At 41.4% G+C, this 27,488-nt stretch overlaps 1 protein-coding gene across 4 annotated transcripts in view; it reads left to right on the top strand.

The window, feature by feature from the left end:
- Nucleotides 1–27,488, top strand: part of dock5 (dedicator of cytokinesis 5) — a 39,374-nt gene that overhangs the window by 5,952 nt on the left and 5,934 nt on the right. For 3 of the 4 annotated variants that reach the window (XM_086313590.1, XM_086313589.1, XM_086313591.1), the window contains exons 2-44: nt 2,010–2,093; nt 2,315–2,355; nt 2,449–2,504; nt 2,779–2,875; nt 3,041–3,189; nt 3,325–3,460; nt 3,552–3,709; nt 6,587–6,668; nt 7,247–7,376; nt 8,106–8,178; nt 10,298–10,440; nt 10,596–10,721; nt 10,853–10,977; nt 12,381–12,479; nt 12,709–12,781; nt 12,905–13,008; nt 13,266–13,446; nt 13,792–13,889; nt 13,971–14,060; nt 15,336–15,436; nt 15,568–15,702; nt 15,796–15,907; nt 16,309–16,379; nt 16,608–16,714; nt 16,853–16,989; nt 18,995–19,090; nt 19,278–19,376; nt 19,681–19,851; nt 19,963–20,063; nt 21,243–21,301; nt 21,554–21,708; nt 21,861–21,946; nt 22,250–22,406; nt 22,553–22,593; nt 22,675–22,765; nt 22,909–23,031; nt 23,361–23,450; nt 23,976–24,080; nt 24,362–24,503; nt 25,545–25,626; nt 25,738–25,822; nt 25,995–26,081; nt 26,206–26,382. In XM_086313590.1, coding sequence (XP_086169716.1) covers nt 2,010–2,093; nt 2,315–2,355; nt 2,449–2,504; nt 2,779–2,875; nt 3,041–3,189; nt 3,325–3,460; nt 3,552–3,709; nt 6,587–6,668; nt 7,247–7,376; nt 8,106–8,178; nt 10,298–10,440; nt 10,596–10,721; nt 10,853–10,977; nt 12,381–12,479; nt 12,709–12,781; nt 12,905–13,008; nt 13,266–13,446; nt 13,792–13,889; nt 13,971–14,060; nt 15,336–15,436; nt 15,568–15,702; nt 15,796–15,907; nt 16,309–16,379; nt 16,608–16,714; nt 16,853–16,989; nt 18,995–19,090; nt 19,278–19,376; nt 19,681–19,851; nt 19,963–20,063; nt 21,243–21,301; nt 21,554–21,708; nt 21,861–21,946; nt 22,250–22,406; nt 22,553–22,593; nt 22,675–22,765; nt 22,909–23,031; nt 23,361–23,450; nt 23,976–24,080; nt 24,362–24,503; nt 25,545–25,626; nt 25,738–25,822; nt 25,995–26,081; nt 26,206–26,382 — 4,655 coding nt within the window. Of the gene's footprint in view, nt 1–2,009; nt 2,094–2,314; nt 2,356–2,448; nt 2,505–2,778; nt 2,876–3,040; nt 3,190–3,324; nt 3,461–3,551; nt 3,710–6,586; nt 6,669–7,246; nt 7,377–8,105; nt 8,179–10,297; nt 10,441–10,595; nt 10,722–10,852; nt 10,978–12,380; nt 12,480–12,708; nt 12,782–12,904; nt 13,009–13,265; nt 13,447–13,791; nt 13,890–13,970; nt 14,061–15,335; nt 15,437–15,567; nt 15,703–15,795; nt 15,908–16,308; nt 16,380–16,607; nt 16,715–16,852; nt 16,990–18,994; nt 19,091–19,277; nt 19,377–19,680; nt 19,852–19,962; nt 20,064–21,242; nt 21,302–21,553; nt 21,709–21,860; nt 21,947–22,249; nt 22,407–22,552; nt 22,594–22,674; nt 22,766–22,908; nt 23,032–23,360; nt 23,451–23,975; nt 24,081–24,361; nt 24,504–25,544; nt 25,823–25,994; nt 26,082–26,205; nt 26,383–27,488 lie in introns of all 4 variants that reach the window. The other variant, XM_086313588.1, reaches the window with a different exon arrangement.

Below are 27,488 nucleotides of genomic sequence, written 5' to 3'. Positions count from 1 at the left end.
AATTCCATAGACACTAATGGATCCCCAGACCGTCAGAGATACAGGCTTTTTTGCTGAGCAACAGATCGTCCCTCTCTTTTTTTTTTTAGTCGGGAGGACTTACAAGAAGAATTTCAAATTTGGATTAGTCTCACCACAGTTTTCCAGTTTGTCCATTTTAAATGAACTTGGCTCAGAGTAAACAGCAGTGTTTCTGGATCATGTTCACATACAGCTTCTTCTTTGCACAATAGAGCTTTACCCTGCATTTGTCTATGCCACTTGTGGAAGTATTCCTGAGCCCATGCAGTGATTTGCATGACAGAATCATGTCTGTTTTTAATGCAGTGCTGCCTGAGGGCCCAAAGAGCATGGGCATGCAATACTAACTTCCATTGTCCTTGCGCACAGAGATTTCTCCCCATTAACCTCTTTAGCTGCAGTTTTAGCAGCTATTTTTTTTCTTCCCCTTACATCTTCATCCTTTTGTTTCTGCATCCCAACTTCTTTTCTTACAGTGATACATTTTCTCACTTTAAACATTTGAGACTTTGTTCTGTTGTAAATAGAATTGTGTTTCTGAGCTCTACAAAACATTGGAATCTGTTATTATTTACATTTTGCACACCATCTTTTTTTTTTTTTTTTTTAGATTTGGGATTGGAAAACAACATCTGTCGCTTCTGTTCATGTTCATGTTCAAAAGCAGGAAAAGTTGAACTATTATTAGGTTGCACTAGCTGTCTATTTTGTTGACACAAGGAAGAACCTCACACCTGTCCAGGTGCTCCTAACAAAACAGCCGTCAAAAGCCAACGTGATATTCCAGGAGTTTTTTTTGCGCAGAAATGCAAACAAAGTCTCAAGCAAAAATGTGTTTTATGGAAAGCCGATGAGGAGGAAGTCAAAGAGAAGGAAAAGCAGTCACATTCAGTGATTTGTCAAGTTTTGGTATTCAGACTGAGGTGTGATAAGCTGAGCCAGTTGGAGCGTGCAGTGAAATCTGGCCTCCAGCAACAAGCATTATCACCATGCAAGTCAGGGCAGAGCTCTGCTCATAGTTCCTCCATCTTACTGTGAGAATGAGTGGCTGCGCGTTATTGCAGCTCCCTCAAGTCGTGAATAAGACCTTTGCTACAGTAGTGTTTGCCAAGGTTTCTCTTTTGCAGTTTTATGCGCGCGCGCATGTGTGTGTATATGAGTGAGTGTACATATGTTTTTACGCACAAGCATTTTCTTGTATTAACCCCTCCAATGTCTGTCCTGGTAAACGGCTAAAAAGGAAAAGATAGGAGCTGCCTCCAGGAAAGCTGCAAGGTTAAAAATGAGCACAGGGAGGGGCAGCGCTTGCAGGTGAGTCACTTGGCAGAAACACAGGCTGCAAGTGTAACTGCCGACCAAAGGTCACAGCACGCATGTTATCGGATATAGGGAGAGTCTGATGCTATTGGTTTTTTAGCGGTACTCCTCACGTTTGACACTGCAACTACCTGCTCCGGCGCGGTCTATTTACTGGAACGTTAATCACAGCCCGAAGGCATCCAATTCAATTAAAAATAGCACAAACGCTTTAGAGGTTTGAGTCACACAGGCGTGCTGCACAAACACACTGCCTGCTTTTAGAAAACGCAATAAGATGAGGAATAAATCAAAGATCAAGATCCTCTCTGCTGCGTGTGCGTGCTCTGTGACATGGAGGTTGAATTGGTTTCTTTTTTCCAGTGAGAAGCTGCAAACCTCTGATCCAGAACTTCTTTTAAAACAGACTTGCTCCTCTGTGCAATAAGTGATTGAAAAGGGATTTGGGGTTTTTGCAGTAATTCACCGGACCTTGAGGAGGAACAAAACTCGTCAATCAATCTGTCTGCCCGAACCTTTTTATTTAATTTTTTTTGGTTAACAGTTTTTGTTATGTGTGTGTGTGTGTGTGTGTGTGTGTGTGTGTGTGTGTGTGTGTGTGTGTGTGTGTGTGTGTGTGTGTGTGTGTGTGTAAGATTCACATTATGAGACAGTCCTGCTTTGTCCTTCAGTGATCTACAATTATGATGCCAGTGGCGAACAGGAGCTGTGTCTACAAGTGGGGGACACGGTGCACATACTTGAGAAATTTGAAGGTGAGCAAGCATAAGCACACAGCAGGCCCCGACACATCCCTCTTTCCCCTAATCTAAAGCAAGCTGACACAGGAACTTAAATGAGATGTTGAACTAACTGGCACTCAGTGTGTTATGCATAGTAATGTAAATGAGTCTATTACATTGTCCTCCTGACATCACTCCTATCTCGCTCTATCCCTCAGTGTAACGTTTTTGTTGGGTAATTTATGTCTTCTTAGGCTGGTATAGGGGCTATGCTCTACGCAGGAAATCACAAAAGGTATGGGCAATAGTGCTATATTATCATCATTGTCTTGGTGTGTATGTGTGTGTGTAATTTACTGATCACTATGAAATTTTTCTTTTTCTTCAGGGCATTTTCCCTGCTTCCTACATCCACTTAAAGGAGGCTACGGTTGAGGGAATAGGGTGAGATCACATATCAGTAAACAGATCATTTTGATGATAATCTGCTCTGCTTTTGGTTTGCTGTCCAGCCTTGTGTTTTGCCAGCAACATAGCAGTGCACTTACAATTATCATAAGTGAGGACTCAGTAATGCTTTTCTTGGCTGTGTAAGGAAACCATCCACCTATTTATCATGTATAGAAAAGCACTTGAATCTATCCAAATTATATGACATGATCTATGAGTGATGAGCCACTTTTCCAATGTCTTTCTATTCTCTTTTTGTGGCTGGTAGCCAGCAGGAAATAATTATTCCGGCCGATTTACCCCTGGTACAAGAGCTCGGAGCTACTCTGAGGGAATGGGCCCAGATATGGCAGAAGCTGTATGTGGTATGTGGAGACTTTTTTCTTTTATCTGCCACTTTGACTTTTGTACACACAGTTCCGTGCACCTCTGTTTTTCACCCCTTTGACACACTTTTGTTATAAAGTTTCATTGCTCTTCATTCCTCTGAAGAAAGGTATTACTTATAATAAAACCTGTTTAACTGGCAGGAGAACAAGACAATTTTGTTCAGGACTGTGCAGCAGATGGCCTACAGCCTCATCGAATATCGATCTCAGATAGTGTCAGGAACGCTGCCCAAGGATGACCTTGTAGAGCTCAAAAAGAAAGTCACAGCAAAGATTGATTATGGAAACCGGTATGAATCCTTTTTTTTTTTTTTTCCTTTAGGAACTATTATTGTTGTAAAATCTCCTCAGGTTGTATGGGTGAGCCTTTTAAAATTGCTTCTGTAAACTTATTTGATGCTGTGTTGATCCTCTGGCTTGCTCAGGATTCTGGGTCTGGACCTGGTGGTGCGGGATGAAGCGGGAAACATGCTGAATCCTGACAGGACTAGTACGGTCAGCCTGTTCCGGGCCCATGAGACCGCCTCCCGCAGCGTTGATGACAGGATACAAGAGGAGAAGGCACAGTTCCGATTTGTTGATACTATCACTGGCTGTCAGTTTCATTTAATGTTGTTGTCCACTCACTGTTTCCGGCCTTGTTTTCATCCAGACACGGCTACAGAACCTGGAAATGAGGCGTCAGACTCTTTTCAGTACAGTGCACACCTACAGCTTGTTCATGAACTTGAAAAACTTTGTGTGTAACATTGGAGAAGATGCCGAGCTGCTAATGTCTCTGTATGACCCGGATCAGTCTGAATTCATCAGGTTAGCTTGTTTTTTTTGTTTTTTGTTTTTTTCTCTTAACTCGACAACTAAACAAGTTTGCCGTTCGATAGTTTGCGCTCGTCTATGCCTCTAAAAGTCTATAGAAATGTTCACAATGTTTATATAATTGATCAGAAAACTTTTAAAGAAGTATTAATGGCTCGCAATACTACAACTGCTAAAGTGAAAAATTAGGAATTGCAATTATTTATGTAATGCAATGGGGAAAACAAATGTAATAATGGCTGGAGGTTGTGCATTATCGTCAAATAACTCAGCACAGCTCTGCTTTAAATTAGCACTCAAGGCTGATCGTTGTTAGGCATTCATCTGCTTGCTGGTGTAGAAAACTACCGTCTCTATTTGCTGTTAGACATTATACCCGCATAAATAATGGAAGTGATTAAAGCAACCTTTAAAAAGTAAACATTTTGCTAACTGAATGTTAGACAAATTAGTGGTGCAAAACCTCGAAACAGTCATACTGCCGATGCTCATATCTGACCCACCACGTACAAACGCAACGAGTGGAAATGACACTGTTTTCACTTTACGCTCAGACGTTGAGATCTTGTAGATGGAACATTTTAAGTGCAACAAATAGCTTTAGATCTGGCAGGGCTAAAGCTGAAAGAAGTCAGACTTGGCGAGAAAACCCAGGCTGACCAGCTGACCTCAGTGCCTCACTACATCAGCAGATGGCTGGCAGATATTATTCGTGGTTTGCTGTTTAAGCTGCTGGCCTGCAAGCTCTTATTGCTGTTTCTGCAAGTTGCTTTACAACCCACCTCCATCGTTTCATGCTACTCGTGCTTTGTCTCACTGAAGCTGCCGTCACACACGGAGTGATTTGAATGTTAAGCATCGCATTGAACTTCACAGTTGGTTGCTAGTTGAAATTCCGGTTGCCTAGATAGTCCTAAAATGTAGCCTGTCATGCATCACTCTTCAGTATTCAAGGTTCACCTTCTACCAGATTGCAGAAGTTGGAACAGTTTGTTGCCAGGATGGGGCTGGTCCTTCAGTATCTGCGCTGCTCTAGTCCGGCATCTCCTGGTGTAGGTGTCCTGAAGCGGGGGGAGAGCAATCCTGCAGCAGTGTTCTGCTGTACGGATCACTCTCTGGAGAGCTTTTTGGTCCTTCACACAGCTGTTCCCAAACCACGATGTCATGTTCTGTGTGAGGATGCTCTCCACAGCACCTGTATAGAAAATCCTGAGGATCTTTGGAGAGACCCTGAACTTCCTCAGTTGTCGTAGGTGATACAGGCGCTGCCTAGCCTGGACCTGAATGTGGGCAGCCCATGTCAGGTCTGAGGAGATGTGGACACCAAGACACTTGAAGGACTGCACCCTCTCCACTGGAGCTCTATTGATGATAATGGGCTTGTAGTCTCTGTGCTGACCCCTTCTGAAGTCCACCACCAGCTCCTTGGTCTTGCTGACGTTCAGCTGGAGGTGGTTGTCCTGGCACCATGATGCCAGATTCTTCACTTCATCCATGTAGGCCGCCTCATCGTTGTTGGAGATGGCACCCAACACCACTGTGTCATCAGCAAAGTTCTCAATGGTGTTGGAGCCATGGGTGGCCACACAGTCTGAAGTGTAGAGGGAGTAGAGCAGTGGCGAGAGGACACATCCCTGAGGTGCTCCTGTGTTGATGGTGATGCTGTTAGAGACGCATCTACCCACCCTCACCACCTGAGTTCTGCCAGTGAGGAAGTCCAACACCCATGCACACAGACGGCTGTTAAGTCCCAGATCCCTCAGCTTTGTGAACAGTCTGCAGGGCACTATTGTGTTAAACGCTGAACTATAATCAACAAACAGCATTCGCACATAGTTACCCTGTTTCTTGTCCACGTGGCTGAGAGTGGTGTGTAGGACGTGGGCGATGGCATCCTCTGTGGATCTGTTGGATCTGTAGGCGAACTGCAGCGGATCTGTGGTGTTTGGGATGGAGGAGGAGATGATGTTCTTCAGCAGCCTCTCAAACACCTTCATTACTACCGAGGTCAGTGCAACTGGCCGGTAATCGTTCAGGGATGAGGGTTTGCTGTTCTTGGGCACAGGGATGATGGTGGATCTTTTGAAGCATGTGGGGACCACAGACTTCGCCAGGGACTCGTTGAAGATGTAAGTGAACACACCTGCTAGCTGGTCAGCACAGCAGCGTAGCAGACGGCCGGTGATGCCGTCTGGTCCCGCCGCTTTCCTTGTGTTAACTCTCCTCAATGCCGCTCGGATGTCATGTTCCGTGATGCTGGTCTATTCTGTTATTCTGCATTCTTATTAGTATTCACTTCACTGGCTTGCCACGGAGATGACCCACCTGCTTCGTGTTGACAGCATTGCTTAAAGCCACCCTGAATGACATTGGCTTTCTATGGTCACCACGTTGCTGCAAATCACTTCCTGTGTAGATGCAGCTTTGATGTCATGTGCATTGTTATGGGATGCTCTGTTCTGTGGGGGTGTCTCGCTGCTGTCCAACCTGCATTTTTCCATATTTGTGCATGGAAATGCAGGGATGTGTGCTCTCGGGGAGGTCCCAGAACAGGGATGTACCGCCAAATATAATTTACTGCAGATGGAATCAGTCTTGTTTTGACTAAAATGGTCCTGACAGAAATACCAATAATGACCGGCTGGTGATGATTCTTTTAGGATGGCTGCATCCTCCTATGTTTGGTAAGGCCTACAGGGATATCTAGGCTCTTATAATTATGGCATTTAAAATATGCAGACACTTGAAATTTTTTTCTGGAAACTTTTGGATTTTATTGGGTGAGACATAAAATAATGCTGCTTTTACATCACTGGCTTTGGTTTCAGATAACGCCGTCTCTAACTGTGACTTTTATTTAAATTCTTGCAGTGAGAACTTCCTGGTGCGCTGGGCCAGTACGGGAATGCCTAAAGAAATTGAAAAACTCAACAACCTGCCAGCGCTATTCACGGTAACCAAATCCCTACCCACCACAGTGCGTTCCCTCTCTTTCAGATTTAAACAATCCAAGCGCCGCCTGAAGTCTGTGACAAAGAAGACAATTAGCGTCTGGATTGCTCCTAATTTACTAAAAGTTTCACTGAATGGCTCACTCACAGCACATCATTGAAAATTTGAATGCATTCGCCTCCATTATGTTGCTTCTGCTTAAGTTAATAAGCGGTGCTCTGTAATCAAGTCACTGTGTTAACCTCCATGTGTGCCATCAGGAGCTAGTGGTTTGGAGTGTGATAAAGCCACATTAATCAAGGTGTACAGTTTAAGATTATAGCAAAGCACACAAGTGGATGGTCCTTTGAAAAGTAAAAACCTTGAGAAAAATAAGCATATAAACATGCTGGGAAGGCGATGTGTTTAAAGCTATTACTCCACTCCTTTATCATGGAAATATTTTCCATCTGGTCCTCAGCTCCAGCCCTGTGTGTGTACACAATGACTGGCAAGTAGAGTCACTGCCTTTTGTACCTAATGCACCTTATCTCTCGCAGTGCCATAATAAATAATCTTTTGTGTGTCTTCTGTGTCCAGGACCTGAGCAGCACTGACTTGATGAGGCAGCGACTCTTCCTGGTGTGCCAGATCATCAGAGTGGGCAGCATGGAGCTGAAAGAGGGCAAGAAACAAACAGGCGGACTTAGGAGACCGTTTGGTGTGGCCGGTGAGGGACTTTTTTATGTCCTAATATTTGTAAGAGCAGTATAAAAGTTCAATTTAAGAAGGAAAAAAAGAAAAAGCTAGCCCTCTCTCGTGGTACAGATGCATGAATAGTTTTGTTGAGGTGGAGAAATGAAAGATCCATGTGTCGAAACGAAATGGGAACACCTGCTTCCTGACCTAGAAAATGCCTTCACTCTGCCTTGGCAAGGCAGTCGGAGGAAAATTGGTTTAGCAACTGTCTTTTTGTTTTCGGCCAGATGATTAGTGGATTTGATGGGAAATGGTTTTCCTCTGGTGTTCCAGCAAATGGACTGAAACCGGAGTCAGAATGAACATTCAACTCAGAAGTCATATTATTCTTAGCCAGGGAAAAAGCGTTTAAAAAAAAAAAAGCATTCTAGGAAAAGATCCGGGTGAAATGAACAATTCAAAGGCAAGATCAAGACCGCTCAATATATCTTACTAAGCTGGCTTTCTGCTGCGCCAGGCAACAGGTGAGCGAGATCCAACACCTGGCTCGGCTTCTTTTTCAGACGTGGAAAATACACTTTCCAGACTTATAAGTTAATTAACTTTCCGAGCTCTTTAAAAAATAAAACAGAAAAAAGGTGATTCCCATTTTGCTGTCGTTTTGGCATTTACTAGAAAACGCTGTCAAATCTAGTTAATTAGCTCATCTTTTTCAGTCTGCATCCTTACTGTGAATGTGTCAATGTGTTTGTCATTGCAGTTATGGACATAACAGACATTGCCCACGGCAAAATAGATGACGAGGACAAACAGCATTTCATCCCCTTTCAGCAGTGAGTCCTCTAATGTTGTCATATTTTTGCTGTTTACAGGCTCGGTCTTGTTTTGTAACGCAACTCAATTGAGCACAAATAATTCATAAGAACATGAATAGCTCTCGAGTTATACTTACTGCCAACTGTGTTCCATTACGTTTGCTTTTTTTTCTTTTTCCAAGGCTGCAGTTCGACTTTTCCTACACTGTATTTCAAGGACAAAACACTTTTTGCAGTTCTAAATGAAAGAGAAGCTTCAAGATCATGTTTTTAGGGCACCTACAAACTGGAGGGGGAGGGGGGAGATAAACAATGACAGTCATATGTTCACAGGGATCGTAGATGGAAGAGAGCCAAAAATATCTCGACTCATTTCTGGCTTCTGTACAAATTTTACCAAGTTTTAACCTCAGTTTTTCTTTTCTTTTCACTCTAGAACAGATCACTCTGTCTTTTTGAGAAGGTAGAGACCAAAAAATAATACTGATTTAAATTTTCAATTCGTGGCATCCTTCTTATCTTGAAAGACTTTGGCCCTATGTGCTTTGTATCTGACAGGAAATATGCAAGCCTTCAGATAAATATTAGTTTTTGTTTGGACATATACAAAGGAAAGATTGCACCGCTGAGCGTTTTAAGCTTTCCAGCCTTGACAGGTTAATGATTTTTTTTTTCATTTCATTAACAGAGTAATGTTTTCGCACTGTACGAACAATTAGGTAAATATAAATAGACCAGGGTAAGTAAATTTTTAATTGAACACAAGATAAAAATAAATAAATAAATAACTACAACGAGACACTGTTACATTTTTCTCCTGAGCATTGAACGTGGTGAAAGGCTGTGAGATGGAACCGATTGAGATCACCAGTTTTGGCAAGCTGTCTGTAGCAAACTCTAGAGTTCACCTTACATCTTGGGACACACATTGCCCAGTTTAATCTGAGCTGGTCTGGTGAAGTAGAATAACTAAATAATAACCTAACATATAAAAAAAAAAACGTTCATAGATACATAAACGTTCATATTTAATAAACTTTCCATTTACAAAACAGCATGAGATGCTGCAAGAAAAATGCAGTTACAACAACACGTCTCAGTTTTTCTACATTCAGTTTGCTGTCAGCACAGTGTGTCGGCTTAACTGTCTTAGTCTAATATCATTATGTAAAAGCCTTGGGTGATGTCTTTGTCGGCAAGAAGGCTGTAAAAGTGATGATGATTCAGACCTCTGTCTCAGATTAAATTAATGGTTTGGACAACAGCTCTCGTGATGCGACTCGTCCTTAACAGCCTGTAACACCATGCTTTGTGGTGCAAAATAAAGTAACCCCTCCAAAAAAACAAAAAAAACCCATTGATTTTCTTTCTCTGCTAATTTTACACCTTAAAAAGCCATCCAGTGGACCAGCTGGGACCTTTTGCTGGGCCTATTTTGGCCCTTGATTAACACCCCGATCTGCTGTGTTAACCTGCAGTCACAGGTAGAGCAGACTAGCCATAGCATGGTGTTGGAGAACTGAAAGCTAATCCAACATTGTAGAAGAGTAAAAACACAACATTTCATTGATTTAATGTGATATATGCTTTTGCAGCACACAGAAACCTGACAGTGAAACCTTAGCTGACACGTTTCTGCTTTCCTTGTTCCTTGTTACTAAACCACTACAATAGAGTTTTGTGATTATTCCCTTCTGTGTAATTACAGCGTCGGCACTGTGTAATTCTGTTTTCTGATACAAAGATGTTTGGCTAACCTCGCTGAGTACTTCCATAGTAGTGTAACTGTAAACTAAAAATGTGGTCAAGGGCTTTAAAGTACTTTAAAGATCAAAACTGATCGATTCTTTTTTTGGAAATCTATAAAGAGATTTCAAATTTATACACATTGGTGTTTGTCTTATTAAAAGTTAGAGTAGTGCTAGTATTTTAAGCAGATTTTCTCTGCTGTAGTCACTCGAGCAGAGCAGCAGGGATCTGGGAGAGATGGTGCGTGTTGTCAAAAACTCCAGAAAGCCTCACAGTGCCTTCGCAGCTCTTCCGTCCATTTGTTTGTCACCTGTCAAAGATGCTGGCAGTTGATTCTTTTTTTTTTTTTTACTTTCATTGTATTGTCACCTCTATATTTCCTTCTTAGGATAGCTATGGAAACCTACATCCGTCAGAGGCAGCTCATCATGTCTCCGCGCATCCCTTCTCGAGTCATAGGAGAGAATGAGCCCCTCACAGCTGTCTTCAACAAAGTCATTGCCACGCGGGAGGTCAATCACAAAGGCCAGGGTAAAATGAAGTGCTCACAGACAGTGTGTTCCCCTGTGATTTTAGAGGGTTGCTCTAAATTGACCTTTTTTTTGCTTTGAGGAAAATAATTGATGTGTGAGGGGTCTGCAAGGTGCAGTCTGCCTCATTGAATTTCTTTACATGTTTGCTGGCAGGGCTGTTTGTGACCATGAAGCTTCTCCCAGGGGACCTTGCCCAAGTCAGAAAGGACTACCCCCACTTTGTGGACCGCAGCACCGCTATCGTCAGGAAAATGGGCTTTCCAGAAATCATCCTCCCTGGTGAATTAAAGCCTTTGTTGATGGGCAGTTCTCACGACGGTCATGCTCATTTTAATTGCTCACGAAGCTGTGAGGGGCTTTTTTAAAATTTCTCAACACAACCTTCTGATCGTCTGTTATCCCTCATCCAGGAAACGTGAGGAATGATATTTATGTAACCTTGCTACAAGGAGAATTTGACCGTGGTAAAAAGAAGACCCCCAAAAATGTAGAGGTCATACTGAGTGTGCACGATGATGAAGGCAATCCCATGGAGGTAAAATAGACCAGTGAATGACATTTAAAAAAAATGTAATTTAATTTGATCTTAATGCAGCTTACTGAATGGCATCTTTATATAAGTCATATAATTGTGACAGTATACATGTGGTTGTGGACAGCCCTAAAGATAGAAAAGTGTTCTATTTCACTTATCAACAATCAGAAGTTCTGTTTTTTTTCTGTTTAGTAAACACTAGTCTATAAAAACTGGAAAGCACAGTTCACTTACTCAAGTTGCCCCATACCTCTCTGTTAGAGATTATTGATGAGATTCACCAATAAATATGCCCTATTGTGGATTTTGTAAAACATAATTTGGAGTTGAAGCTTGCTTTGTTGCTTCCAGCTATTTGCAGAATTCTTCCCATTGGTTTAATAAATACCTGCAGCTTTTTAAGATCCATATGAGTGTCTCCAGAATGAGACTTGTCTTTCCAATCCAATGATATCCATGATAACTTCATAACTAGCAGCAAAGTGTGGGACTGTTGGAATGAGAATCAACACCTTCAAAGTCTGAGGCCACTCAAAATAGGGTGGAGTGCTCACTCCTAGACCAGGATGAATTACTACCCCAAATGGAGGATTTGAGTCACTTGCTGTCTTGTTCAAAAGTGATGGGAGAGTGTAGCATGAGATTGACAAACAGATTGGCGCCACGTCCTCAGTGAAGCAGACATTGTAATAATCTGTTGTTAAAGCAAAGCAGACGACTTATTGGCCAATCTAAGTTGCTACCCTCACCTCTGGTCATGAGCTCTGGGTAGTGACTGAAAAAATTAGGTTGCAGATAAATGAGTTTGCTTCAAAGGGTAGCAGGGTTCTCCCTGAAGTGATAGGGTTAGAGTTCAGTCATTTGAGAGGGACTTGGAGTAGAACTGCTGCTCCTTGACATTGAAAGGAGCCAGTTGAGGTGGATTAGGCATCTGATTAGGATGCCTCTTGGAAACCAACTAGTTTCGGGCAAGTCCTAATAGGAGGAGGCCCCAGGGCAGAGCTAGGACTCAACAGAGAAATTATATCTCTCAGCTGGATTGGAAACAACTCTGTGTCCCTTGAGATGAGCTGGAAGAGGTGGCTTGGGTGAGGGAAGTTGGGGCTTCAACTATGACCCAAACTCAGATAAGCGGCAGTGGATGATGTGAAGGAGGGATCTACCAAATTATTCAAGCTAAATTGTTTCTTAAAATCCTTTGGTGGGAGACCATCCGTATTGCTGCATCATTATCTAACTGATAACTGACATTTTGTAACTCTGTATTGATTACATGTAGCAATTTATGTGCTTTGCTGTACTTTAACCAAAAAAGAAAAAAGTTAGAGACAATTGAAAACAGCAGAAAGAACATTGAAGATGTTCCTGTCATGTAAACTAATCTCTTCCTTTAATGTCTTTAGAAAGCCATATTCCCTGGAGCCGGTTATGATGGCATAACGGAGTACAAGTCTGTCATTTACTACCAGGTGAAGCAGCCTTGTTGGAATGAAACAGCGAAGGTAAGCTCACAGCAAGCACCCACATGAGCAGCTCTGTGCCGTCATGTTATCTAATGAGATTTCTTTTCAAAATGGATTTGCTGTGGCTCAATTTATACAATAATCTGTTGGGACTGCATTGGTTGAATGCGCTATATGTAAATCTCCCAACTGCATTTGTTCCATATGCATAATCCTGTATTAGCACATTTCCTAATTCCAGTACCTTTTTTTTCCTTGTCCTTGCAAGGTGACGATTCCCATTGAAGACGTGTGCCGCTGCCACTTGAGGGTGATGTTTAGACACAGATCCTCCCAGGACTGTGAGTGACTGTGCCTTATTTGTATGACAAACACCCACGTGTAATGCTGCCACCATGTTAAACACAGCTAGTGTGAGTGTTCTTGGATGAGTTCCCATCTTTATGCTCCTATGTGCCCTTCAGCTAGGGACAAGTCAGAGAAGCCCTTTGGCATGGCCTTCGTCCGGCTTATGAGAGGAGACGGAACCACGCTGAGAGATGGCAGACACGATCTTATCGTCTATAAGGTATTGTTGCGGAATGATGTATAGGACAGGATGCTTTTCACATATTTATGCTGTGTTAAAGGTAATTCATTGAGCTTTAAGATAAGCAAGAGAATGTTTATTGCTTTTATCTAATTATGCAAAAAGCCTGTCTTGAATAGCTGACAATGGGTAGATGGATTATTCATGAATCTCTCCAGAGTCAATAAATATGAAATTAGATTTCCATTGATCAGTGAAACCTCATGATTCATTCCCTAGTTTCTGACTTTTCCTAGGTTGACGTGAAAAAAGCAGAGGATGCTAAGGTTTATCTCACCTTGCCAGCAACCTGGGCGGAAGTGGAGGAGAAGGAGAAGCAAACGGGAAAGCCGTTCCACCATTCAGGAGTCATTCCTGTGACTAAGGACAGCTTCCAGCTTGCCACACTCACCTGCTCCACTAAACTCACTCAGAATGGTACCATCTGGCTCATCTCTTATTTTTTCTGCCACCCTTCCAGCCTGTCATAATGAAAAGATGTCCTGTCACAAGTGGTGTTTTAAGAAATGAAACAGCTTTGTTGATGGATAGCTAAGCATACTGTCATTTGACCTCCCTGCTGATGGCTTTGAAATTAATTAAAGTGATCCGTGTTGCCAATATTTTGCTGATGTGTTGATGCTGTCTGATGCATTTCTGATTCAATTAATGCTGAAATTTCTGCCTTTTAATGTGGATTACATTAAGTGATGTGGCAACAGAGGAGACGTTGCTCCTGCTGCTTTTTGTGTGTTCATTTGTTTTCTCCCCTTTCTCCTTTAGTGGATCTACTCGGCCTTTTGAACTGGAGGTCTAACACTGAGGATCTTGACCAGATTTTGCAAAGACTCATGGAGGTGGAAGGAAGCGAGATAGTTAAAGTATGCACAAAAATTATCTAGAGTGTTTTAGAACACTGTATTTAATGGCATTGTTGTAACAGGTTTTTGTTTAATCCACAGTTCCTCCAGGACACTCTCGATGCCCTGTTCAACATCATGATGGAAACCTCAGAAAAGGACACCTTTGACACTCCGGTGTTTAATGCCTTGGTTAGTCACAGGAGCTACAATTGCATATAGCCTAATATTAGGATTCTCATCAGTTTAAAAGCCCAAACACAATTAAAACACTCCATAATTGGGATCAACCCATTGCTTAATTGCAGGGGTGTGGAACAAACCTTTTCATAATCCCATCAGTATAAACAACAAATCAAATGTAAATGATTTAACCTGATTAGTGTCTTGCTGAGCTCTTCCTGTCAATGTCCTCTGGCTACCCAATGACAGGCACTGTTGTTGTTGCAGTGAACAAACTGTACAGTATATATGCCCATTTTCAGTCAGCTGATCAAAACACATCAAAGACAGCTGACAAAAAAAAAAAAAGTTTACATGCAACAGCAGCCAGTGTCAGTATGTGTTAAATCCTACTGTTGAGTTTCAGTTTGGGTTCTCTCAGGCTGAATCAGTTCACAGGGATGAAAATGAGTCATAATAATAAAACTGAACTGATTTCACAAGTTTAGAATTTTTTTTCCTTCCCAAATTTAAATTCATTCTGAAATTTACAAAAATTGTGCGAAAGTTGCTGCGATCACCAGCCTTGATGATAAATGCAGTTCCTGTGCCTGCTTCTTAAAAGCCACCCAGTGTTTTTGGCTTTTGAACGCGTTTAATGCTCCAGCGTAGTCCATCAGAACTGCTTGTGAGATGATTGATCCCTACCCCCGCAAACACACACACACTTTCTTTTTTTTATGCCAAGGTTGGCAAGAACCCACTGTTTATTATTACTATGACTCCTGAAAGCAGCAATCTGACTTTCACACCCAGGCTGTGCGATGGTGACAGAGTAATCGGGGTTAAAACTTTCTCGTCTCTCTGTTTTCTTCCGTTTGTAACATAACTGAATCTGGCACTTCTCGTGCAAACAGCTAAGTGGAACGCTGTGAATGCCTTCTAGGACGCGCTGTATGAAAATGTGTGTTGTCATCTCTATATTTAAATCATATCATGCCTCCCTCTTGTCTGTGATGGCAGACTTTATGAAATATGGCCATTCATAGCAGCTTTGAGCGCATTTGCCTCTTGATGTTTTTCCGATTGTTTGAACTAATACTTTTTTACCAAAACCTGGCACTTCGTGTGAAGTAGTGACTGTGTGATGCTCTGTTTGCATTAGCGCCTACTTGATACAGCCTTTCTATAACGTTAGAGGAGTGAACAACTTTTCATTTACATAAAATGATAACCTTTATGAACTGTTTTAATCTGCACAGACTTTAGTTTTATTTCCTCCTTGTTCCTTTTGCATTTATCCAGGTATTTATAATTACTCTTATTGGCGACATCAAATTCCAGCACTTTAACCCCGTCTTGGAAACCTACATCAACAAGCACTTCAGCGCCACCTTGGCTTACGTGTGAGTCCCCGTTCTATATTTATACTTTTAATAGCTTGTGCTGTTTATTCTTAATTCTTTCAGCTCTTCTTCTCCTCCCACACCATAATTACCCCCTTAGACCTTAATGTCTAACTGATTCACTTTCTCAGGAAGCTAACCGGGGTGCTTAACTACTATGTGGGCCATGCTGAAGAGCCTGGCCTGACTGAGAGACTCTATGCTGCACTCAAAGCTCTCAAGTACCTGTTCAGGTTTATTGTACAGTCCCGAGTCCTCTATCTCAGGTGTGAGAAGCACTGCAACACAAGAATCCACTCAGCATTTCCATCATTCGGAGGGTGACTTCTTGTGTTTTAATGGTGGTGTTTTTACTGCAGGTTCTATGGGAACAGCGAGGACGGAGACGCTTTCTTCAACTCCATCCGCACCCTCTTCCTCTCTTTCAACTCTCTCATGGACAGACCGCTGGATGAGGGAGTAAAGATAAAGGTACATTGAAGGTGTTTGTGTGTTTAGGAACTAAATATATCATGTGGAAGCATTTTATAATTGTATTTATTTATTTATTTTTAACCAAAAAGCCATTTGTCTAGCTTTACAATGGAACTAAAATGCAGCTGGTCAGACTTTATGAAGATATTATTTTGGTTTTTGGTCTCTGTTTTTCTGCTGCTGCTGTTCAATAACTGCAGCAATCCAGCTGTGAAAAATGTGTTACACTGTTGTACACAAGTTATGGAGGAAGCTGTACAAATTAACTGCAAAATAATGTGAGCTCTTTGCTGGCGGGCTCGATGAGGTGAGGAACAAGCTCAGTTAAAAAGCTTGTTTGACTAGAGAATAAAAATCGTCTTCAGCCTGATGAGACCTGATTCTTTTCTTTTTTTCAGGGGGCTATATTGAAATACCTCCCCAGCATCATTAATGACATCCAGACTGTGTTTGATCCTGTGGAGCTCAGGTAACTCTCCAGAGAGTTTGCACAGCGGGAAATGATAATTGCCTGTCTACGTGCAAATTGTCATATTTACTTCTGAGCAAAGGAGGCGTTTTTCCTCAATTCTTGCCGCAGTAAAATCAACCCGTCGTGTGTGCGGCTCATTAGTCCTCTGTGACTATAATTACTGGATGTGAAATGTGAATAGCATTAAAATTGTCACAGCTGCTCTTTTGCCTCTTTTTCTTTCAGCGTTCTCCTCGCGAAGTTCATCGAGAGCATTCCCGACTCTCAGCTCGTGCGTCAGAAGCTTGGTTGCATGTGTAAAATGGTGGAGAGTGACCTTTTCAGGCAGCCAGGTAGGAGTCCTTGAGGCTCAAAAAAAAAAGCCTGTGATGACATTTCGTATGAGATGAAAGAGGAAAAGCAACTTTTACACTTGCGTACAAGTTTATTAGGTTAGATCCATTAACGGGAAATGTGCCGTGTTCCCTCAGAGTGTCGAGATGTGCTTCTGCCGCTTGTTACCGATCAGCTGAGTGGGCAGCTGGACGACCACTCGACTAAACCAGACTACGAGGCCTGCGTCCAGCTGCTCAGCACAGTGCTGGACAACCTGGACCGCAAAGACGTGGTGAGGCAATTACTGGTTCACGTCCAAATTACCGTAGGAATTATCTCGTCAGAAATGAGGTGGTCGATACGAGCTGCCAAAATTCAATTTATCCACAGAGAGCGTAAAGAGCTTAGGTATCCATGGGGATCACAAAGAAAAACTGCTACTCTTTACCATCACAAGGAGCCAGTTGGATTGAATTGAGCCTATTTTTAGATTTTATCTTAGTACTTTTAACTGGAGAAAAAAGCCTTAGGCAGACCCATAGCATGCTGGAGGGATTATAGATCTCATCTAACCTGGAGGAGTCTGCGATCCTCTGGAGAAGCTGGAGGATGTAGTTAAGGATAGGAATGTCTTGGCTGCTCTGCTTACCCTGCTGCCACTGTTGTGCTTATCCAAGATAAGCTGTTCAAAATGGATGGATGGATGGTTAAGTGGAACATCTAGTTATCCCAGTTTGACTTTTACTTGCCTAGGTTTTGAAATATTGCTCTCTAGTGACTTTTCCTCTCCCCCACCCCCCCCCCCCCCACCCCCCCACCCCCCACCCTATTATACCGGAGATGAATGGAATTACCTTCTTTGATGCTCCAGTGAGAAGAAAAATGGCAGTCACATCACTTCCCACATAGGTTGTCTGGATAATCCACAAACCTACATTTACTAGTGTGAAGCCTACCTTCTAACGTTGATAAATATGAAAAATACACATTAAATTATTTCATCCTTTTATTTTATACCTAAAGAAAAACAGCAGACCATAACAGACCAGCGACCTGCCCATATTCACGAGTTCCAAAAATAGAGCTATGTCAAAGGATGATTCAGCACAAGCATGACAGAGTAATAAAGTAGAAAGCAATAAATTCAACAAATCCCACTGCAGTATCTTTTTACTGTTTAGATGAGAGAGCAGGCTTCGTGTGTAGCTTGGTGATATGCAAACTGCTGCTGAGTTTTGTGGTCAAAAATGTAGCCAAGCTGACAACGTGGTGTCAGTAAATTTAGAGCTGAATCCATTAAAACGCTAAAAACCTTAGAGCTGGCAGTCTCTTATAGGTTGTACACATTTGTTTGTATTTTTGAATTGTTTCTAAGTTTTCTTTCCATTGCCAGAAAGCATAAATTAATCCTGATTAATTTAGTTTGCAACTGAATGTGGTCAATTTCATGCAATCTGGTAAAAATCACAAATCTGGAGCCTTCTGCATGTACACAAAATGTACAATAACTATTCATATTCATAATCCAGCCAGAACCACGTGGATTTGTAACAGGATTTCAGACATTCCCCCACAAACAGGGACATAATTGCTGCAGGACAGCAATTCAACTGCAAAATGATGTAGCCTCTCTTATATAAAGGATTATAACCAGAATACAACCCGATGGCAACCAGTTGAGTTGAGTTCCAACTCTGAGCTCATTGGAACAGAATGACTGTGATTAGCTGGAACGTGCGGCAGCAGTCTGCTATTATTTACAAGCCTTCGCCAGTTTGTCTGAGAGTGATTGCAGTCAGCACGAATCAGGCCGTGATGGTTTAGAGACGGATTCCACCAGGAAACCAGAGGTCACACAGAGGTTGAGGTTGTTGCACTCTCAACCACCTGAGGAGCAGTTAGTTGCCACAACTACTTGTTAGTCAGAAATGGGGGGGGGATGGACGACCACAATTTTTCTCTTGAATTTTTACTCTAATATGACTAAAATCCAGACATGACAGTTTCTGATACAGAAATGCTTGACAACTGGAATTAGTGAATCAATCCACTAATTGATTGAGTTATTATATTTTATGTGTGTATGTGCGCGTGTGTGTCTATTTTAAAATTAAATACTGTGGGCACCGCAAAGGGAATTTCATTCATCTCCACGGGGACAAATACTGTAAAAGCTGAGTATTTCAAAAATAATGAAAGCGCCCCTGTTAACAGTTTAACAAAAAGGGATTCTGTCAGTCTGTGACAGCACGTCTACGTCGCTGGTAACGGTGCCTGAAGCTGTTCTGTCTGCGCAGGGTCCAACCAGGGGGCACGTTCAGCTGATAATGGAGAGGCTTCTTCGCAGGGTTAATCGCACTGTCATCAGCATGGACCGATCATCTCCTCTCATTGTAAGACACACTCATATTACAGCTGAAATGTGTCCTTGACAACCACATTGTCAGTATTGGTTTTAATATTAATGGCACTGACATGAACAATGGCTATATATATAGCTGAATATGTAAAATATGTGCTGAAAGTGTCTTTTTTTTTTTTTTACTTTAAAGATATTTGACTGTCTCTCTCTTGTGGCAGGGTCACTATCTCGCCTGCATGACGGCGATCCTCAAACAAATGGACGACATGCATTACTCCCACTACATCAGCACCTTCAAGACGAGACAGGATATCATTGTAAGTGTCTTGGTTCCTCCCCTCTTGGCTACAGCTTGTCCTGAAGCATCTCATCAATAATGGGCTTTAAACCACCCAGGCCACTTACTGCTCCTTAAGAGAATATTGATTCTAGACATTTCATGCAGTGGATTAAGCACGCATGATGAGGATGTCCGTGGGCCTTAATTAAGCCGTGGGACCATTATGCCTGACTGACGTGTAGTTGCAGTGCTGTGAATTTTTGGCAGGTTTTATTATATTTCTTTAAAGGGCTGGAGAGTAAACCCATGCAGTAATGATTTTATTGTACTTTTGACCCAAGGACTTCCTCATGGAGACATTCATCATGTTTAAAGACCTCATGGGAAATGTCTTCCCCGCTGACTGGATGGTCATGAACCTGGTGCAGATGGGAGTCTTCCTCAGGGCCATTAACCTGTACTCAGACGTCCTTAACAAGTTTTTCCTGGACAAGGTGCATTTTGAACTCCAGGTTAGTCTCGTCCTCCTCCTGCTTCAGTAGAGGTTACATTCTTTATTAAACACAAACTCGAAATCGGTTAATTATGGTATTAATATTTGAAAACCCTGCTTCCCCTCGCAGCTGTGGAATAACTACTTTCATTTGACCGTGGCGTTTCTCACTCACAAGACGCTGCAGCTGGAGTCCTTCTCTCAAGAAAAACGAAACAAGATACTGAACAAGTGAGACCATTTACTATTCATCAGACAGGTTATTAAAGATAACAAACAGATTGTGCGTTGTGTAGAATGTAAACAAAAATAGAGTGCGTTTTATAATTGGCTAAATATGGAAGAAAAGCATATTAAATGCTGAAGAATAAATGTGTTTTCATTTTTATTTTTAATACACAATACAAGAAAAAAAAGACTGGCATCACTTTTGTTTTGAAAAGTCCTTATTTTTGAAAGCACATTTGTTTTCTTCTAATGTAACCTGAAATTGATTGGAAATCTTGTAAATGGCAAATAATGATTAATGGAATAATTCATCATAAATCATTTATGAATTTTTTAATGGAGTATCTACAAAGGCATACATTGGGCCTCGTTAGCAACCATTACTTCTGTTCTCCTGTGGCACATTGTGCTACCGAACTCAAGTTCATCACATTAAAAGACTGATTAATCATTTGAAAACCCCATTCCTATTACGTCCGCTGTTGCATTGATTAAAGAAGTGGTAAATTTGGTTAGTGGAGCGGGTGGAGAATCAGGCTCTGCGGGTCAAATTATAGTGTTAAAATGGACCAAAAAAATTGAAATCTAATGTTCTTCTCAAGTTCTAAGAAATAAAGGGTATCCTGGTAATTCAACAGTATGTACCACTCCATTTAAACAAACTGGTTTTAGTGGGAAGCCAGAGTACCTACAGGAGTTTGACAGATACCTCACAGGTCCTTATCTGCCAGCTTCTCAAACTAAAAGAACAAGAGAGTTTTTGATTCAATTTTATTGATATAGCGCAAATAATAGCAACAGTGGCCTAAAGGTGCTTTACATTGTACAGACCATACAGTAATACAGACCCAGCAATCAGATGGCCCTTTATGATCTACCGAATCCAAACTGGAAGCTGAAGAGGTGGCTGAAAGCTGAAGGCTCTGCCTCCCATTTTACTTTTAAATACTCTAGCAAGCAAGTGAGCTGCTCTATATGGGTGATATGGTACTACGAGGTAGGATGTGGTCTGATAATTATTTGTTCTATTTTTTGTTTTCCTTTCTGCAGTTAAATATAAGATTTAAATCATATGCAAATGACTGCATTTTGTCATCATTTCCCATTTGCACACCTCTTATGCCACTTTTGTTGTGGTTGTAGAGCATATTTTAACAACGCTTTGATTGAATTTTGCTGCAGATACGGAGACATGAGGAAGACTATTGGATTTAAGATCAGAGATATGTGGTATAATCTCGGTGAGTGTGCTGGACCATCTGGTAATGCTTCTGTTATCACAGAGTTTGTGGAACTGTGTATTCATTCCCTGCAAGTAATGCAAGGGGAATAACAAGACAATATTTTTTTATTGTCCGGCTTCATATTTTGTTGTTGTTTTGTTTGCCACATTATTAGATTTGTCCTCTCTTTGTTGAGAATGAAGATGTGGTTTATTGCCTCCTCAAATAACACTATGATGTTTCTGTGTGATAATGTTCGTTGTCCCTCAGGCCCCCACAAAATGAAGTTCATCCCAGCTATGGTCGGACCCATTCTGGAGGTCACATTAGTGCCTGAGCCCGAACTGAGGAAAGCCACCATCCCAATCTTCTTTGATATGATGCAGTGCGAGCACAACTTCAGCCCTGGACACACGTTTGAAACGGTGAAAATCTGCCTCAGAAGTTCGCCACTTTGGTGGTTTTTGTTTGAATTCTGCGAAAGCTGCTCCTGGCTAAATATGACATTTGTGATGCTTGTGTGATGGTGGCCTTGGTTACTTTATTTATTTTTTAAATTTTCTTTTCATCTTTGCAGTTTGAAAATGAATTGATAACAAAATTGGATCAAGAGGTAGAGGGAGGCCGAGGGGATGAGCAGTACAAAGTCCTGCTGGAGAAAACGTAAGCCAGAGGAGCAGATCAAACAGCAAAGATTTCTTTTACCCGAATCTGTTTAAGGAGTACACCGCACTGATGAAAAGCACTGATTCTTTCTCAAAAAGGGATTCGCATAGGATTGCTTCAAAAAATAATACAAAGGCCTTTCTGATTGTATTTTGATTCGGCTCTCAAGGAGCCAGAAGAGCGAGGTAGTCTGTTAGAATTGTAAGCAAGTCGGGCTTTAGCAAAGTGATGAACTAGAAATTTACCTTCACAATTGAAGAGTGGTCTATAAATGACTTTTGTTTTGTTGGGTATGTGTAGATTATTGGAGCACTGCAGACGCCACAGATACCTGTCCCAGTCAGGAGAAGAGCTGGCTCTGCTGCTGAGCAGCCTGCTGGAGAATCTACTGGCGTACCGCACCATCACACACGATGAGAGCCCCGAGCACCGCATGAGCTGCACCGTCAATGTGCTGGTATGCCCTCTGCCTATATTAACCAAAGGTGTAATGCTATTTGCAATATAAAGCAATCACCTATGCAAATAGCTTGAAAGAAAATGTTTAAAGAAAAAGCATCAAATTTTCCCTCTTTTTTTTTTTTTTTTTTTTCCTTCCTGCAGAATTTCTACAAAGAGAAGAAGAGGGAGGACATTTACATTAGGTGTGTCAGATTGAGACGTAAAGCCTATTGGTTTGCAGGCTAATGGGCGAGCTGTGTCTAACCGCTGTGCTCTTGTAACAGGTACTTGTACAAGCTGCGAGATTTGCACCTGGACTGTGAGAACTACACAGAGGCAGCCTATACTCTGCTGCTGCATGCCGAATTACTGGAGGTCTCTGACACATCAAAGCCTTTTTTTTTTTTTTTTTTTGACAGAGAGATCTTTTTTTTAAAGTCTGAGCTGTTTAATCTTTTTCAAGTGTGCTTCTAAATGGTGAACTGAATGCTTATTTATGGTTATTTGCTTTAACGCAGTGGTCCGACAAACCTTGCGCAGCTCATCTGATACCTCGGGGAGACGGGGAGCATGTGTGGACCCAGCAGGAGCTGAAAGAGAGGCTCTTCCAGGATATTATATGTTACTTGGACAAGGGCAAGGTGATTATTAGCTGCTCTACATGTGAGCTGTTGTCTTAGCATGAGGCTTAAACCACTCCAGAGAATGTCTGTTCTGTAAGTCAACATTGGCAAACTTCTCAGGAAGTTGCAAAAGCAACAAAAACACAGACCCAGCCACAAGACTCTTGAGTTGTGACAGCGTTTAGGCTTCTCAGTAGTTAGCGCATGAAGCATCAACTGTTATCCCCCGAAGCTGTGAGGTAGGGGTTTTTACCGAGAACAGCAGGGGGAACCAGATGGCGAAGTATACCTTGTGTTATGTTTACAGTAGTCCCTCTTATGACCGAGTGGTGCATGTGTCTTCTCAGATGTGGGAAAAGGCCATTGAGCTGGGCAAACAGCTGGCCAAGATGCACGAGAGCCACATGTTTGACTTCATGGAGCTGAGCCAGCTACTGGTAAGAAGAGATGCTTTAGAATTGAGTACTGCAAATAAAGCACTGTGATTACTGAAACCTCAGAGAAAGTCACCTTCATAAACAGATAGGGGAAAACAACTGATATAAAGTGCAGACTCTCATTGTTTATGGCCTCATTAATACTAATTTAAATGAGCGTGATGACAAGAATTATGTGCCAGCTCGTTCGAGGCTGCAGCCGGTTCTCTGGGAAGGAGAGAAGAGAGTGTGTGCGGTAACCTTTTGCTGAGCTCATTTTCACTCCGACAGCGTCTGCTGATAGTGTGGAGTTTAATTTGATTATGTGCAGTCTAGTTATAAAGTCTCTCAGCGTTAGTCATTTTGTATATTTGTGCTTCAGAAGTCTTTTCTTGAAATTAGGTAAAAGATAATGAAAGTTTTGTTGCAGTGATTTCTTTTTTTGAATACTGTTATAAATGGTTTTATTTTTGTAACTGCTGTTAGTTTAATTTCAAAATACTGTCTTTGAACTGTATTTACAATCTTGTTTGGCTTGTGTTACAGAAAAAGCAAGCTGAGTTCTATGAGAAAATAATGCATGCGATGCGGCCGCAGCCCGAGTATTTTGCTGTTGGATATTATGGCCTTGGATTCCCGTCCTTCCTCAGGGTAAGAAAATGAACACCTATCTCAATAAATAGAGACTTAGGAAAAACCCTTATGTACCCGTTGCTTATGCAGTGAGCTGGCTTTTTGAAAAATGTCTCGGGGCAATGTGCAATAATGCCGATAAAGGTTATTAGCTTTCTGATGACACGAGCGAATGTCAGCACAAATACAGCATCACACATGCACACCTCTCGTATATCATGGAAAATGAGGTTGATCATAATTCTTGCTGCTTATTGACTTTCATTTGATGTGTTACACAATTACACTTTCTGCTGCAGAATAAAATGTTCATCTACAGAGGCAAAGAGTATGAGTGGCTCGAGGACTTCAGCTTAAAGCTGCTCTCTCGGTTTCCAAATGCCGTGCGGATGACCAGCACAGCACCCCCCGAAGAAAACATTAGCAACTCCCCAGGACAGTGTATCCTTTAATGATAAGAAAATGCTTTTAAATCATATGTCAGCATTTTTGGACATGGAGTATTGTGACCCACCCCTTATTTCTTCATATTTTGCTTCCAAGAAGCCAGACTTGCTTGTGATTTTCTTTTTCTCTTTTCTTTTCCTTTCTTTTATGTGGTCTTCAGCCATAGTTCTGCAGGCCTTATAGATGTCTTTCAAAGTTTTTTCTTTGGAAATTGGCTGCTTTTTCACCCATTACAGTCCAGTTCTTGTATCTGACCCTTTTCAGAGGAATGCTAGTTAAGCTACTTAACCTATGAATTATTTAGGCATAAAAAAATGCCACCTAACTCATGAACCATTATTGCGGGGCTTGATTTCAGCCCTTGGTTGTGAGGATCTAGTTAACATTGATGAAATTATGAATGCAGAAAAGTTTCATCAGAACAGGAACGGCATCATTTTTTAGCATGGAAATGATCTAAAATAAACTATCAATTAAGTAAGTGCAAAAATCTTCATAGATTGGCCTCCTCAGAGTCCCAGCCTCAATATCCCAATATTAGTGAAGCAGTGTGGGATCGTTTTGACAGAGAACAAAAGGCAGTAAAATCCAAAGAAAAGGAGAACTATTTTACTATTTTACGAAAGCTTGTCTAAGAGAGTGAATGTGCAAACAATTTTTTGCCTCACTGTATCTATTCTGTATTTCTGTAACAAAAAACCCCAACCCCCCAAAAGATCAAAGCAGGTCTAGCTGAAGATTCACAGACCAATGCAGATGTAAGAACCATTGTGTATGTCTGATACCTTCATTAAAGCTTTAGCTTTAGCTTTGGTCCATGGCTAGTTAGCACATATTAGCATGCTAAGAGAGTATGTTAGCACCAGCACTGTGAGAGTTCTTTTCTTACCTCAGGAGTACAATTTTAAAAAATAAGAAGGCACTTGCTTTTATTTGCCAATTAAGGAAACTCTTAAAACCATACTGAGTTTGACTTGTGTTTGTTGTCTCTGCTTTTTCATATTGTCCCTCGTCTTATCCTTAGCTGAACTTCAGACATCCAGTGCTTTACTGTCAAGCCTGTTCTCACTTTGCCGAAGCAGTTTAAAGACAAGGGGGTTCCAGAGCAGATATTAAAGTGCGTAACAGAACACTTAAAGGCTGATTTATTTTCCCGTGGCTATCCTGGGATTTATGGTTCCCTGGGCAAAGCGCTAACTCAATGGTGTCCTTCCCTGTTCTTTTCCAGCTATTACAGAACCAATGAAGTGGACCAATTCCAGTATTCCAGGCCCTTCAGGAAAGGTGAAAAGGACCCAGACAATGAATTTGCGGTTAGGACTTTTTAAATTTACTTTAAAGCAATGACTCATATGTAAGCATACACTCATAAATTAAAAGAAGGCAGAAAAAAACCCTGTGTAGGCACATGCCGCACCTCAAAGATTGATGAAGACATGAAAACGTCAGCCTTTATATTTTATTGTTATTTATTCTGCCCTATAGACCATGTGGATCGAGAGAACAACATACATTACAGCCTATCACTTCCCAGGGATTCTCAAATGGTTTGAAGTCAAATCTGTCTCAATGGTAAGAACACTGGACTAAGCCTTGATGCTCACACTCTGTGTTTTCTTACGTCGCATCGTTTGGTTCACTAAAATCTGTCCTAAAATACACTTTATTTTTAATGTGTGTCCTTTTTAATGTGCAGGAGGAAATCAGTCCTTTGAAAAACGCCGTAGAAACCATGGAGAAAACCAACGAAAAGCTGAGTAACCTTGTGCAACAGCAAGCATGTGATCGCTCACTGTCCGTCAACCCACTGTCCATGATGCTCAATGGCATAGTTGACCCCGCAGTCATGGGTGGCTTCTCCAACTATGAAAAGGTCATTTAAAAAAAAACAAACTAATATGACATTTTCTCTTCAGATTGCTTTTTTTTTTTTTTTTAACAGACAAATAATTTAAAAGGGATTTTTTTTGTAATTGGGTCATGTTATTAGGCTGGAAGCTTTGTGGAAGTTCTCAAAGCAAACAAAAATAGTTTCTGGACAACAAGCAGATAAAAAAAAAATCTCACGCTTCACAGTGAAATGCTGATTCCCGACAAAGACGTCCTCAACACACATTCACTCATTTTTGTTTCAATTATACCAGTGTGTATAGGGATAGTAACTTTTGGCATGGATTTCAAAGAACAGCTCGTGCACAGAGATGGGCAGTAACGCATTACTTGTAACGCGTTACTGTAATCTGATTACTTTTTTCAAGTAACGAGTAAAGTAAGGGATTACTATTGCAAAAACGGTAATTAGATTACCGTTACTTTCCCGTAGGAACGCTGCGTTACTGCGTTACTAAAACTGTGATTTTTTGCGAGAATGTCTCACGACAGTGACGTAAGCGAGTGCGCCGTTAGTGACAACAGCTGTGTGCAGATCAACAATGGATCACATATCGATTGTGGGAGAGAGTATGAGCGTGCAGCGTTTAAAGCGTGGAAGTACTGACCTTACTTTGAGTTTGATTCCATAAAAAGTGACAAAAACATTAGCGTCCATCGTGCGTGGGAAGAAAACTTCTTTTTACAGCGAAAAAACCCCCTAAACTTCCAAGCAAGCATCGAGTGCGCAATGACGTAATGGGAAGCTCACAGAGAAACTCGCGGATTCTTCAACTGACCTCCGCCTACCGCACTCCCGCTTTACAGGTGAAAATAGAGCAAAAGGACCGCTAGTCTTTGACTTTATTTATTTTCTGCTGTGTTTTACTTGCATCTATTTGAAAGAGTGAGTGTAAACACACAAAAATTATTTTATGTGCTGGAATGTGCAGAAAATAGGTTTAAATATTAAACAAATTTCTTCCAGTCAGAGAATGTTGCATGTAATTAAATTTTTGTTTGATGCATAAAGTTAAAAGATTAAAACTGATAAAACAAGTTAAAAAAGAGAGACTTTTCCATTTGATTACATTTTGTATGATGGATTAT

Source organism: Aulonocara sp. 'chitande type north' Nkhata Bay, linkage group LG12, assembly GCF_057382095.1.
Source record: "Aulonocara sp. 'chitande type north' Nkhata Bay isolate Kocher_YH1m ecotype deep benthic linkage group LG12, A_spYH_male_GT1.1, whole genome shotgun sequence".
NCBI lineage: Eukaryota > Metazoa > Chordata > Actinopteri > Cichliformes > Cichlidae > Aulonocara > Aulonocara sp. 'chitande type north' Nkhata Bay.
Note: the sequence above shows the minus strand (reverse complement) of the source record. Positions and strands in the feature narration are given on the sequence as shown.